The sequence below is a fragment of the Lactuca sativa genome, chromosome 7 (assembly GCF_002870075.4).
Source record: "Lactuca sativa cultivar Salinas chromosome 7, Lsat_Salinas_v11, whole genome shotgun sequence".
NCBI lineage: Eukaryota > Viridiplantae > Streptophyta > Magnoliopsida > Asterales > Asteraceae > Lactuca > Lactuca sativa.
The window spans coordinates 75,386,614-75,401,771 of NC_056629.2; the positions used below are offsets into that span (position 1 = coordinate 75,386,614).

The 15,158-nt window shown below is 36.0% G+C and overlaps 1 protein-coding gene across 1 annotated transcript; it reads left to right on the forward strand.

The window, feature by feature from the left end:
* Positions 1 to 9,531: 9,531 nt before the first annotated feature.
* Positions 9,532 to 10,364, forward strand: LOC111879513 (EG45-like domain containing protein). Its single transcript, XM_023875978.2, has 3 exons — positions 9,532 to 9,712; positions 9,810 to 10,086; positions 10,179 to 10,364. Exons 1-3 carry the CDS (start codon positions 9,604 to 9,606, stop codon positions 10,183 to 10,185), a joined length of 393 nt encoding a protein of 130 aa, XP_023731746.1. The 5' UTR covers positions 9,532 to 9,603; the 3' UTR covers positions 10,186 to 10,364.
* The last annotated feature ends 4,794 nt before the right edge of the window (positions 10,365 to 15,158 follow it).

Here is a 15,158-nt window from a genome sequence, read left to right on the forward strand (position 1 = left end):
TTCTCCAAGATCGCAGTGCCGCTCACCAGATTGACCCGGAAGGGTGTTGCATTCTCATGGGGACCCGAGCAGCAGACCTCCTTTGAGACACTTCGCCAAAGGTTGTGCGAAGCCCCGGTATTAGCTCTCCCGGAAGGGATGGAGGATTTTGTAGTATATTGCGATGCATCGATTTCGGGGCTGGGTGCAGTATTGATGCAGAGGGGTCATGTGATAGCTTATGCGTCGAGGCAGTTGAAGCCTCATGAGGCGAGATATCCCACGCATGATTTAGAGTTGGGGGTAGTAGTGTTCGCTCTCAAGATTTGGCATCACTACTTGTATGGGGTTCGATGTACGATATACACAGACCATAAGAGCTTGAAGTATTTAATGGATCAGCCCAACCTAAATATGCGTCAGAGGAGGTGGTTGGATGTGGTCAAGGATTATGATTGTGAGATCCTGTACCACCCAGGCAAGGCTAATGTGGTAGTCGATGCATTGAGCCACAGGGCGGAGAGCACTCCACTGCGAGATGTATGTTTGAGATTGACTGTGATAGCTCCAGTATTGGATGCTATTCGTGGGGCACAGGCCGAGGCTGTGCGACCAGAGATGCAGAAGAGAGAGCGGGTCGTTGGTTTGGTTTCAGAGTTCGTTACGGATGGACGAGGGCTTATGACGTTTCAGGGTCGGATTTGGGTACCGTTCGTGGGTGGTACGCGTATTACTTTGATGGAAGAGGCTCATCGATTGAAATTCTCGATCCATCCCGGGGCTACGAAGATGTATTTGGATTTGAGGAAAGAGTATTGGTGGCCCTGTATGAAGAGGGACGTCGCATGGTTCGTTGAGAGGTGCTTGACCTGCCGTAGGGTTAAGGCCGAGCACCAGAGACCGCATGGCAAGTTGCAGCCATTGGAGGTTCCCGAGTGGAAGTGGGAACAGATCACTATGGATTTCATCACCAAATTGCCGAGGACTGCCAGAGGAGTCGATGCAATTTGGGTGATTGTGGATAGGTTGACGAAGAGCGCTCACTTCCTTGCCATCAGTGAGAGTTCTTCAGCGGAGAAGTTGGCGGAGATATATGTGAGAGAAGTGGTATCTCGGCATGGGGTGCCGATCTCGATTGTTTCAGACCGTGATGTGCGCTTCACTTCCAGATTCTGGAAGAAATTCCATGAGGAGCTGGGTACTAAATTGCATTTTAGTACCGCATACCATCCCCAGACAGACGGTCAGAGCGAGCGAACGATTCAGACGCTGGAGGACATGCTTCGAGCGTGTGTGTTAGATTTCGGGGGTAGCTGGGATGCGTATTTACCCTTGGCAGAGTTTTCCTACAACAACAGCCATCATTCGAGCATTGGTATGCCACCCTTTGAGCTGTTGTATGGTAGGAGGTGTCGGACCCCCATTTGCTGGGGAGAGGTGGGACAGAGAGTGATGGGCATTACAGAGATCGTGCTTCAGACGACAGAGCAGATTCAGCAGGTTAGACAGAGGTTATTGACCGCCCAGAGCCGACAGAAAAGTTATGCAGACAGACGCCGGTCCGAGCTTGAGTTTCAGGTCGGCGACTTCGTACTCCTGAAGGTCTCTCCTTGGAAAGGAGTGATTCGATTCAGGAAGAGGGGCAAGTTGGGGCCCCGGTATATTGGGCCTTTTCGTGTGATTGCGAGGGTAGGCCGGGTGGCCTACCATTTGGAGTTGCCAACGGAATTGAGACAGATGCACGACACTTTTCATGTGTCGCAATTGAGAAAGTGTATAGCCGATGAGTTGGCAGTGGTTCCATTAGAGGACATTCAAGTGGATGCGAGCCTGAATTATGCCGAGAGACCAGTGGCCATCAGAGATCGGAAGATCAAGGTTCTGAGGAATAAGGAGATACCTCTGGTGTTAGTTCAGTGGCAGCACCGGACGGGATCGGAAATGACCTGGGAGCCGGAGCGTGAGATGCGGGAGCAGCATCTGGAGTTATTTTCAGAGTGAGACTTCGAGGGCGAAGTCTAGTCCTAGTGGGGGAGAGTTGTAACGGCCCGGAATTCCAGGTATCGTTATATTTATGATTTTGGGTGTTTTAAGAGGGGACTCGACGAGTTGGAGCTCAGACTCGCCGAGTAGGATCGCGGATCTGGTCGTGGGTTCACGACTGGACTCGACGAGTCCGGATATGGACTCGGCGAGTCCGCGCTGTTTAGCGAAACCCTAACCGTCCAGGTTTGGGACGTATATGAGGGGCCCTATGGCCGTCATTGTTCACCCTAGTCCTCTGAGAGAAACCCTAAGTCGATTGTGAGCATCTGGAGCAAGGTAGAAGACCATTATTGATTTTGGAAGTGTTATTTTGCAAGGAGGAGGAGGCTTGGTTAAGGGAACAACAAGAGAAGCCACATTCTGAGGATTGGGGACACAGAGCACGTTATTCAGGTAATATTTCGAGTTACATTCTTCTATGTTGATGTGCATATGGATTTAGGGTTTATTGAACCCTTTTGTGGCTAGATTGAGTGTTTCCTTAGTCCCCCAAGCGATTGGAACCCTATATTGGGACCCTTGGAAGTCCAGAATGTCCCATGCCTGAGCTTTACAGGAATCAATGGAGGTTTTGGATTGGAATCCTTATGCCTTAGGTCAAAACGTAAATTATGAGTCATGGGGTGTATTATGAGCACCGAAATGAGGACTTTACGTGATGAATCAGTCTAGGAAGGCCAGACCTATGAATGGTCGGAGCAGATCTGACCTTAGAAAGCAGTTTGAGCGGTTGCATGACATGGACTCGCCGAGTCCGATGAACAGACTCGGTGAGTAGCTTGAAGATTAACTGGGACTCGCCGAGTTGTTCTTCAGACTCGGCGAGTTGAGTCGGGGTGGCCCCGCGATTCTTCCAGGAGGAACTCGTCGAGTCAAGGGGGATACTCGACGTGTAGAAAGGGAATCTTAGAGAATTGGTGAGGACGTCTAGACTCGCCGAGTCGCCCTAGCGCTCGCCGAGTCCGGTCAAGTTGACCGTTGACTGTTGACCAGAGTTGACCTATGTTTGACTTCTTAGGGATAGTCAAACTTAGAAGATAAAAGTGTTAATAAGAGATGTATGATGTTATAGGGAGATCGTAGCTCGGCGGATCGAGCACGAATGACTTCGGGATTTGCTAGCTTTCGATATTCACGAGGTGAGTCTTCTCACTATACCGTACCCGGAAGGGTTTGATTGTGTGACCGGAAGGTCGGATATGATATGTGATATATGTGCTATATGTGATAAGATAATTGTTATGCGTGCTATGTATGTTTATGTGAGCCAGAAGGCATTATGTTATGGACCGGAAGGCGTGTAATCTGGACCGTAAGGTTGGCGTGGGTAGGACCGGAAGGTTTACCCAGCAGGGACGGAAGTCCCCTGAGACACATGGACCGGAAGGTCAGGGCATGGAAAGGCGTATGTGCGTAAGTTGTATTTTGGGGAACTCACTAAGCATTTATGCTTACAGTTGTTATGTATGTGTTTCAGGTACTAGCGAGGACCGTGGGAAGGCGCCGACGTGATCTGTACACACTGATAGATGTTTTGTGATCTTGGGATTCATATGATTTGTATTTTGACATGACACTTGGAATGTTTATGCTGTGTTTTGAATGAAAATACTTTATTTTGAAATGAAAAATTTGTTTGAAAATTTACGTTGTTACAAATAATAATAATAATAATAATAATAACAACAACAACAACAACAATAATAATAATAATAATAATAATAATAATAATAATAATAATAAAATAATAGGTAATTACTCTCTCCGTTCCATATTTGATGTCCACTTTTGATTTTTGAAATTTTTATTCTTCAACACCGACCTTAAATATTTTTATTTGTGTTATAAATTAGCTGGTGAAACTTATTACAATTAAAAAACATTTAAAACACAATTCATTCATATATTTTGTATCAAGTATTATATATCAAAAACAAAAATATTTAAGGTCAAAGTTGATTATTGAAGACTTCGAAAGTCAAAAGTGGACAATAAGTATAAGACGGAGGTAGTATAATAATAGAAAAAAAAACAAAATAATAAACAAATTGCCCATGCGGTTTCTCCAGGGTTCATGTTAATTTAGGGTTTAATGTGTGTATGTACACACACACACACATATATATATATATATATATATATATATATATATATATATATATATATATATATATATATATATATATATATATATATATATATATAGTGGTTTAAATGAGAACCCAAAAATGTTAAAAACCCCACGAACAATTTTTTTAAAATATTTTCATTAAGGGAATTTTAGAAAACTAAACATTCATATTATATTAAGCAAAAATTTTCATTCTCTAATTTACAAATAGTTGCGACTTGTTCTTGGCAGCCACCAGAAGACCGTCGAACCGTCGTCGGAACGACGTCGGATCACCATTTGACTAACATAAAATTCAATGGCATTTTCTGGCCGTATTTATAGGTTAATAGAACAAGGGATAACGACTTGAAAGGGTAACAAACTTTCAATTTTGTTCATATTTAGTCACTAAACTTTTTTTCGTTATCTATTTGCCACTGAACTATTGAAATTGTTCATATTTTACCCTTATGACCGGTTGTTACTGGTCATAAGGGTAAAATGTAAACAGTTTCAATAGTTCAGTGACAAATAGATAATGAAAAAAGTTTAGTGACTAAATGTGAACAAAATCGAAAGTTCGTTTCCCTTTAAAAAAGTTCAATGACTAAATGTGAACAAACTTCCTATTGTATTATATTTTAGCAAAGTATTTATTTTTGTTAAATTCTAGCAACATTTGTTGATGAAGAAATCTATGAAATAAAAAAAAAAAACCCCGAAAATATATTAAAAAAACGAAAAACCGAAACCGAAATAACAAAGCAATGGTTTGACATTTTTCAAAATAAAAAATCAAAATTTCCAATCTTATTTTGGTTTTACAAAAAATGAACCATTCTCACTGATATGAATTATGACCATTGATTTGGCATGCGGAATTAAACAACACACAAAGAACACGGTGATTTGGTTGTTTAAGAGATGCATTCGAATATGAAAGGTGTTTACAAAAAGGATCTAGATCTAGATTTACATAATTAACACACACTAACACTCTTAATGTTATATCTCTCAAGCACACCTCTACATGTGGTGTGAACCCACTTTATATAGAGGTGTTTACATATCTATCTCTTATGTCACAAGGGGGAGTTTTGGATAAAAAAAATTCGAATTGAACGCTTTCTCATTCCCTTTTTGGTTTTATAATCATTTTTCGATTATAAAAAGAGGGAGAAATTTAGATATAGAAATCCGAAAATTGAATTTTTGTAAAACCAACATCAGATTGGAAAATTGTGATTTTTTATTTTGGAAAAATACCAAACCATTGGTTTTTTATTTCGGTTTTCAGTTTTTTGTTTTTATAATATATTTTTCGGGTTTTTTTTTTTTATTTCATAGATTTCTTCATCAACAAATGTTGCTACAATTTAACAAAAATAAATAATTTGTTAAAACATAATACAAGATTAATGTTTTTATGTATACATTCATTCATATTTTAACACAAAATTTATATAAAATGTACAACTTAATGTAGTCCATTTATAATTTAATATACAAAATTCACAACTTAATATTATCAATTTGACAATAATTCAAAAATGCAAAGAAGTTAAACTCAAACTCTACCATCGCCACCAACTACCATACGACACTACCAACCACATGTGTCACTGTTGTAATCACCATTCCTTCTAAATTAAATATATATATATATATATATATATATATATATATATATATATATATATATATATATATATAAAATCATTAATTAACAGCTTAAATACTATATTAATAAACCAATTAATTCACTTATTTAGAGTTTAAGGCAAAATAATTATACAACACAATCAGTAAATATGTTCACAAGAAAATTAATACAAACATTCATACATAAATCATTAATTTTTTAACAAAAAAATTCATTAAAATTTTACAGCTTAATACAATCAATGCACAGATTAGATAAAAGATTCACAACTTAATGTAGTCAATTCATAATTTAACAGTTTAAATATAAAATTGAAGCTTAATGCAGTCAATTTATAGTTTAAAACACAAAAATCATTGTTGAATGCACAAAATTCATAACTTAGTATAATAAATTTATAGTTTAATACACAAAAACTATAAATTCACAATCATGTTATCAACATAAAACTCGTAATACAATCAATTCACAGTTTAATACTCAAAATTCAAAGCTTAAGACAATAAATTCATAGTTTTGACTTTTGAACACAAAATTCACAAGTTAATATAGTCAATTCATAGTTGAAATAGAAAATTCAAAGCTTAATGCAGTCAATTTACAGTTTAAAATACAAAAACAACTTAATACATAAAATTTAAAGCTAAATATAGTAGATTTATAGTTGAGTACACAAAAAGTATGCATTCATACTAATATTATCAAATTAAAACACTTAATACAATCATTTGAAATTTAATACACAAAATTCACAGTTTAAAACCTATAAAAAAAATCATGCATTTTTAGTTTAAGACATAAGAAATCATGTATTCGCAACTTAAAAGTTATAAAAAGTCATGAATTCACAGCTTAAAACTTGTGTTTTCTTATTAATAATAGTTAAAACTAACATTAAACTAACTAAATAATAAACGAAACATTAAAACATCAGAATCGCAATATCAAAACATAAATTAACATTTTTTTAAGAAAACACTAAATAGTAACACAGATTATAAACTCAATCTACAATATAAATACCAAAAAAGATAAATGTGAATAACATTTTTCTATAAATATTACAACAACTAAGAAAATAAACTTAGATTCACAACTTAAGAACAGTTAAAAATGAGTTTAACAAAACTAAACAAAAATGAATGATTAAAACATTAAATTCATGGTTTAATACAAGGAAAAACAATAAAAATCGACATACCTGATGTGTGTCACTATTTGTCAAAGAGAAATACATAAATGGAGGAGGTTGTGGTGGATCCTCGTTGGTCACCGAAGCTTGTAGATATTAGTCATGGGAGCTCATAGATTTGTCGGTTCATGCCAATAGCTATCCAAAGGTTTTAGATCTAAGCTATTTCAACATGTGTTGGTCCTTTTTTGTATGTTTCTCAATAGATCTAAGACATTTTGGCGACTTATATCTGGATCTAACTTTTTTTGGTCAATTAGTGAGAAAATACTAAAGATGAGGCAATGGTTTGAAAGTAGGTTAACGTTACCGGTCATGTAATAGATCTGATGCGTTGGATATTGGCGGTGATAGTGGTGGGAAGTCATTGGAATTTGGTGGTAGACTAGATCTGGACCAGATATGAAAATATCTAAACCATATATGAATAGATCTGGTGGTGTTTCACATAGATTAGAAAGAAATACATGGATGCGAACCTTTACGGTGGCGGCGGTGGTCGACAATGGTATCGGTGGTGTAACGTTGTCAATAAAATGCAACAAAATTTCTTTGAAAAATAGCACCAAATTCTTAGAACTATATCAGATCTAAACAAATCTGGTATGAGAGAGGGCAATGGCGGTTGTTGTTCTTGGTGGTAGTTGCGATACATGATAGATCCGAAGGAAATGAGAGGTGGGGACGATTTAGGCTTTAAATCTAATGGCAGAGAGTGGTGGAGAAATAGATCGGAGTGGATCTAACGGTTTTTTTGGTGCTTGTCGGTGTAGATCTGAAACAAGGATGGTGGAGTTGTCGAAGAAAGGAGGTATCTGATGCAAATCTAGACCTGTAATTTGTTAATCACATCAGATATTACACATAGTTGGTGTTGTTTCACCAAAAGTCGAATAGAATCAGATGGTGGCGATTAACTACTATGATGGTGGTCTGCAGTGGCGGCGATCTACAACGAACGTGGTCTATAGCGGCGTCGACGGTAGATGAAGGTAGTGGTGGTAATTGGTGAAGATATTGAGAGCGTTTGTGTTTGCGTTCTTGAAGTGTATATAAGTGATGGAATGCAAGAAAAAATGACTAGATCTTCATTTCTAGTCTCAGGTTTGCATTGTGATGTTTAAACAAAATTTACCATCATGCCCTTATTATTTTTTGACATTTATGAAAACTTCAAAAAAATATCAAAGATTTTCAATTGATAAGTATGCCCTTATCTATAAGGTAAAAATAATAATTCTTAGAGTTCTTAAGGTTTAAAAGTTTTCATTTGAATATATATATATATATATATATATATATATATATATATATATATATATATATATTATAGTTCTTAAGGTTTAAAAGTTTTCATTTGAATATATATATATATATATATATATATATATATATATATATATATATATATATATATATATATATATATATATATATATATATATATATATAGTTCTTAAGGTTTAAAAGTTTTCATTTGAATATATATATATATATATATATATATATATATATTAATGTTTTTCATTTGTTTATTATCTAAAAATATAAATGAAAACTATTAGTTTTTAATTATTTACAATATAGATATTTGTATTGACATGAGGTCGCAGAGTTGGAAGACAAAGTGGACAGTTGTATATGGGATCAAATTTTTTTGGGACAATTTTTTTTTGTTATGATAAATATGTGCATATATTTATTTAAAAATAAAAAAACTTAGATTAGCGATGAAAACATGTTTTTTTTTTGGCTCGTCCAAGACATTTGAATATATTTACCGGCCCTGAGTATTGATATTTATACTTGACAAAAATTAATTTATAACATATTTACCGGCCCTGAGTATTGATATTTGTACTTGACAAAAATTAATTTATAACATGCATATTCACAATTAATTAAAACTGTATTAGTACTGAATGCTGTAATAAATTTTTTAAAATATATAGATGTTTAACTTTCATTGTTAAATATAGATATTATTAATTTTTATATGTAATGTTTTTTTATAAGTTTGTTTATTATATAGAAAAGATAAATCTATGTATTTATGTTTGTATCATGTATGTTTGTAACCAGTAAATAAGACCAGTAAAAAGGGCTATCTGATATGTGGCACTATTGTGTTACTACAAATTTTACAGTGTTTTTTTTTTTGTTTTTTTGTTTTTGTTTTAAGTAAAGAAATAATAAACTAAAATAAAATAAAAAGGATACAAGAGACACTTTTAGTTACTCATAAATTCCATGTATAGATTTCATATATGGTCCAAGTTGAGACTTGAAATCTAAAGGGCATCTCATCACCTATTGAAATTAAAATAAATCAAACGAAAGATTTTAATTTTGAAAGACATTGGAATAACTAACCATCATCTAGAACTTGAGAGACCGACCTAATTTCACATCGATCCTTCACTTCCTTGACTTTTAAAACGATACATTTGTATTTTGTTGAATACGTACGAGAAACTTGTGGCACATTTTACTGGTCTTTATGTTAGTTTTTTCGTCTATAAATAGAAAGCCTTTCTTTGTTTTTGTTCACCAAATTAAGTAGATAACTTCACATATCATACTTAGGGTTCCAAAACAGAAAAACCAAAGATGAGTTTGATTACGAGAACTCTTTTCTTGATCGCCATGGTTGCATGCTTTGCTTCAGTTGCTCATGCTATTGCAGGCCAAGCAACTTTCTACACTCCTCCCTACGTTCGTAAGTACATATACATACATCAAAGATAAAAGTAAATTCATTTATGATCATGCATGTAGCTTATTAATGTTGAGATTCTGAATGTTGTTTTATGTAGCATCATCATGTTTTGGCTTTGAAGATCGTGGGGTTATGATTCTAGCAGCAAACAGTGGTTTGTTTGCCAACAGAGCTGCATGTGGAACTAGGTACCGTGTTACTTGCACCGGTAGAACCAATGATGGTGTTCTGAACCCATGCACAGGAAGAAGCGTTGATGTAACTGTTGTAGATCTTTGTCCCGGATGTGCAGCAAATCAAGTTGACCTTTCCCGAGAGGCGTTTGCTGTGATTGCTAATACGGATGCCGGGAGAATTAACATTGAATATAACCGGTAATTATACATGTAACCTTTTTGTCTATGTTTAAACTTGTATACTTTTATTTGAGTTTTGACTAACTTTTTACTTTCTTTGTGATTTTCAGGATCTGATTTAATAAAATACGTGCACATTCATGCCAATAATCAGTTCTCTTTTGATCAGTTTGGTTTGAAATAAATGATACTCAAGGGAAAATAAAGCATATGCTTGTATACTTTTCGTGGCAATGTATATGTTGAATAAATATTTTGCATTTAGTTATAAAACATTGCTTTTCCTTTTGTACGAAGTTGAAGTATTATTTCCTTTATTTGTTTGACGTCATATTTCTTTTCTTTATTCTCAATTATACTTATATTTGGGAATGTGTCTACTTTTTGAATAAGTGAATATGAATATAATTATATCAATAATAAATAACTAGACATGTCGGATAATAAATAAAGAAAAAAAAAAACCCCGCATGAAGAGACATCTTCTATCTGATATGTATAAGGCATCCATAATATAATTAACTTCTTAGAGTTCAATAGTTGAATAGAGTGTAACTTTATTTTTTTATTTTCCATACGACTCAATTAATTTTTCAATACGTTTCATTCAATTTTAAAAAAATTCAATAGAAAGTTACAAAAATTAATTTATAGTATTACTTAAGATTATTAAACTTTTTTTTTTCTATTGAATAGTTCAATGACTATTGAACTTCAAATCCCTTGAATACAAATATGATATCTCATTATGGTAAAGTTTCATCGATTGAGTAATAGTTAGACTTATCACCTAATTCAACTCTTCCATTGAACTCATCATTGTAGATGCTCTAACGAGAAAGAAGAATGATTCTATTCAACAAGTAATAACTTCTTGATATAGAAAAAAGAAGACAATTGGTTGTGAATATTCTTTCTTTTACGGTCACCTTCTCGTTCAAAGACATAAATGACGAGTTTAATGTAAAAGTAAATTACATTACTTCAAAATGGGTTAAATAACTGGTTAAATCGCTTAAAGAACTTGGTACTGTAGCCGAGCCGGCAAGTCATATGTGAAACCGCCGATCATAAAACACAATTTTAAAGGGGATTGTTGATATTAAAGTCCTCAAATATCCATTTATAGAACTGTTTTAAAGGGGATTGTTGAAAATGTAAAAATTTGTAACACCCCAAAAGTTCTAAGTGAAAATTTTCCTTCAAATCGATTAAAAATTACCATTCATTCAATTTAGAAATCCCATCAGAGTATATAAATATGTAGAGTGCATAAATATGTCGTATAATTATCAGAGTATAAAACAAGTCAAATCATGCAGAACACTGGCGGATGCGGTACAATCACGTCGAACTCTTCCTCTTGAAACCAAAAGTACATGAAACCATAAACATGAACCCGTAAGCATAAAGTTAGTGAGTTCCTGAAAATAGTGCATACCATTCATACATCGGGCTCCGCCCGGCATTCATCGGGCCTTGCCCGATGTTCATCGGGCCCCCCGACTAACAGGCCCCGCCCACTATACATAATGAGCACCACCCAACAAACATAACATGCAATAGTTTGAGGGATTCGGACACACCTTCGGGGGTGTCTGAACTCAAATCGAGGGATTAAAAGATCTTCTAAAAGAAAATGTTTTCTAAAAGTTAAGAAACGAGTTTTGAGAAAGAACGAAGTGTGTGATGTGCGCGACCGACCGAGCTCAAGTAAGTATTCCCCAAAGTACCCATACAAGTTTGTGTTATGTTTATCAGCTTTTGTAGAACAGCATGCTAGGATAGGACTATGGATCTAGGAGTGATGCCTTATGTGCCTGCTTTATGTGTTTCAGTTATATGAGAATTGCATGCTAGTTAATGAGTAGACAACAAGTAGGATAGCCTGATTAGGTTATGCCTGATAGTATGAGATTAGCACTTTATGCTAGTACAGTTCCTGTAGGCAGATAGAGTTGATTGAGATTGTTACCCTTGTCTGAATGATGCTTGCTTCGTGCTATGTGGGACTCTGAATAATGGGAGTTAGCCATTAGGCGAATACGTTACGTCACATGTGATCAGGGTTGAATAATCTTAGAGTGTTCAATTTGATCCTACTGCGCAGCTCTTGTTTGAGTCCAACCGTTGTAGGGACGAATCGGGTACTCGAAGGATTATCTGAGCCTCGTCACATGTGATGGTATTCAGGTAATGGCTAATTGACATTACAAGGAGGTCTGCTGCAACTGAGGACTGGATAGAGTAGAATCAGAGATTTCCCTAGGGCAAGCCTAGGATGAGTATAGCAGTGATCAACAGTAGTGAAAGGGATCTGGTGGAGTTGAGGCATTCCTTGAAGAAGGTACGGATAGATGTGGAAGGTAGTATGGGCCCGTACTACTAAAAGCAGAGGATCCGTACCCGAACCAAGGAAGGCCAAGATAAGACCAGGGAACTTGTAAGTAGTTGTGATCCCTTAGGAAGTATCAGTATCACTAATGATTGTTGTGATGGATTGCAGAATGGTGTGTAACGCCTGTGTTTCCATGCTTGTCATTTTTAGCAATGTAATAGTCTAGGTTAACCTTTGTAACCCGTTTTGAAATAATAAGAATGTATTATTTGAGTATTATGTGTTTTGTGCTTAATTGCTTAATTATGTGGTCTGATTAATTAAGAATAAAAATAAGCGTCAAAATTTAAGTGTAAAATGAACTTAATATCTTTGGTTAATGTTGTAGTAGTTGAAACAAGGTTTCCGAATATATATAGAACGCCCAAATCTGACTTCGTATGAGGAAGTTATGATTTATCGAAGTTTCGACTTAGCGGTATGCAACCTGAAATACTCGATTTGAGATCGAGCGGTTTTTAGCCGAAGCAATCTAAACGAGGATCGAAGGTCTCGTTGTTGGTATCGAAGCGATAAAAAGTTAGGCGAGAACGGAGTTCGTATGAAGAAGATGTGAATTTCCAAAATTTGATAATTAATTTGTATTTATTTTTAATTGAAAATCCGGCATTGTCCGAAGGGGGAGTCACCAGTCCGATCCGAGGTACGCGCCGCGTACTCGTGTACGCCCCGCGTACTCCGAAGGTATCGACATCGCAGCAAGTGGCTTCGGATACGTAAGCAGTGACGTTTCTCGGACCAGTACGCCCCGCGTACGTGCGAGGCTCAACCTCTATAAAAGGAATCCGAAGGCAACCGAGTCTTTTGCCAATTTCTTCTCTTCTCTCTCCCGTTTTGCATCGTTTTGCGTGACAAAAATACCCCGAAGCCCCGGTATTATACTCTAGCCCCGAGGCAAGTCCCGAGATCCTGTAGATCCCGAGAAGTGCGGTTCCCGAGCCGAAGCTCTGCCCGCAAGAAGTTCGATTTTTGTGAAGATCTTCCAGATCTGCTGTGGATTACTACTTCTGCAAGTCGTAGTGCTGTCCGATCATCTTCTGATCAAGTGAGTGTATACTACCTTTCATAAACACGATAATAATACAAGTGCGGTTTGTGTGTATTAAGTAAATTGTGGTTCATATGTGTGAGGGTGCAGTTACTTTCTTCTAACAAGTAACTATGAAGTATTTTATGCGATATACTTGTTATGTGTATATTTTGTGATTGTATGCGTGAATGGATATTCACTTTATTTCATCTCATAGATCTGAATTGCTTTCTATGAAATACGTGTTATGTGGTATGCCTCATCTGTATGTGGAATATATATATTGAATGAAAATGATATGCAGGTTATTAACTATGTATGAAAATATATATTCTTATCTACTAATATGTTGGGTAGAACATGGGTAGATAGTTGGTGTGTAATAAAGATATGAGAGGCCTCGATGTTGTTGTTGTTGTTGATCTAGTTATTCAGCGGAGTATGGATAACGACCACGGACTCTTCTAGACAGTCTAGTGGAACGCTAGCAGGTTCATAACCTGTAGGTGTTGTGAACGATGTGTTCACCGGTGTACTCTATCCCCCTCATGGTTGCCTTTAGGATATCTATTGATGAGGAAACCCCTTAGCAGTGATGTTCGTCCCGATGAAAATCCTAGATTAGGTCCCTTGAGATAGTTGTTGTTTTAGGGACGTAAAGTGAGGATAACGGGAATGGGTAATCGGGATAGTGATTGGTTGGTGAAATTAAATATAACTTATTTATTGTGGGTTGAAAACCCTATATGCTCACCAGGCTCCCAAGCCTGACCCACTCAGTTTTATTTGTATTACAGGAAGTGGCACAAGGGCGTAAGATGGATGGATCATCTTGTTGTTCTGTTTACAAGTCTGTATATGTATATATTTGTTGAATGACTTGTAATGTTATCGTTTATGCTTTATGGTCTGTATCGGAACATGACATCCCAAATTTTGATTATATAATGAAATGCATCTCTTGATGAAATGCTTTGATAAATATTATTTTATCATGTTTTGTTTTGGGAACAAATTCCGCAACTCTTTCAAATCAAAAGGATTTACTCTGAAATTATTTAAAAGTATAAATGAAAATCGGTCTTTTCTGACCGTGATTTTGGGGATGTTACAGTTGGTATCAGAGCATTAGTTTAAGCGAACTAGGAATTTGTAGGATTTCTAGACTTAAACTTAGAATGCTAAGTGGAATTTTGAGATGTGTGTCTGTTGGATTTTAGACACGAGCACTAGTTTATTTTAGGAAAGTTGCCTAAAATGCTTTATGTGCTAAATGTTATATGTTGCCATATATGATATTATTTGTTCGGATCTACGGTCTGTTGCCGACCGAATCTAGAAACCTTATGTGTGTAGGATTCTAAGCGTGCGTCTACGTTATTAGAAGTAGCATGTAAACGTTTCGGAGTAATAAGGATGATTTGAATATCTATCATGAATGAGGATCTAATTTCACCTTATTCGGTGTGTAGATCAAAATGGTGAGAACAAGGAGTGGCGTTGGAAACGCGGATGAAAACAGGAATCAACCGCCAGTGATTGAGGAGATACCTGTTGTAGCAGCAGCACCAGAACCAATAACAATGGCTGCGGTGCAAGCCATGATTCGGGCTATGCTAGCCGAACAAAGGGAGGAGATGCGACAAATGTTGCATAATAATA

Excerpts from the sequence above, each read along its gene's own strand:
- LOC111879513 (XM_023875978.2), top strand. The coding sequence starts at position 9,604 with ATGAGTTTGATTACGAGAACTCTTTTCTTGATCGCCATGGTTGCATGC. Across the intron at positions 9,713-9,809 it reads CTACACTCCTCCCTACGTTC|CATCATCATGTTTTGGCTTT; the intron begins GTAAGTACATAT and ends TGTTTTATGTAG.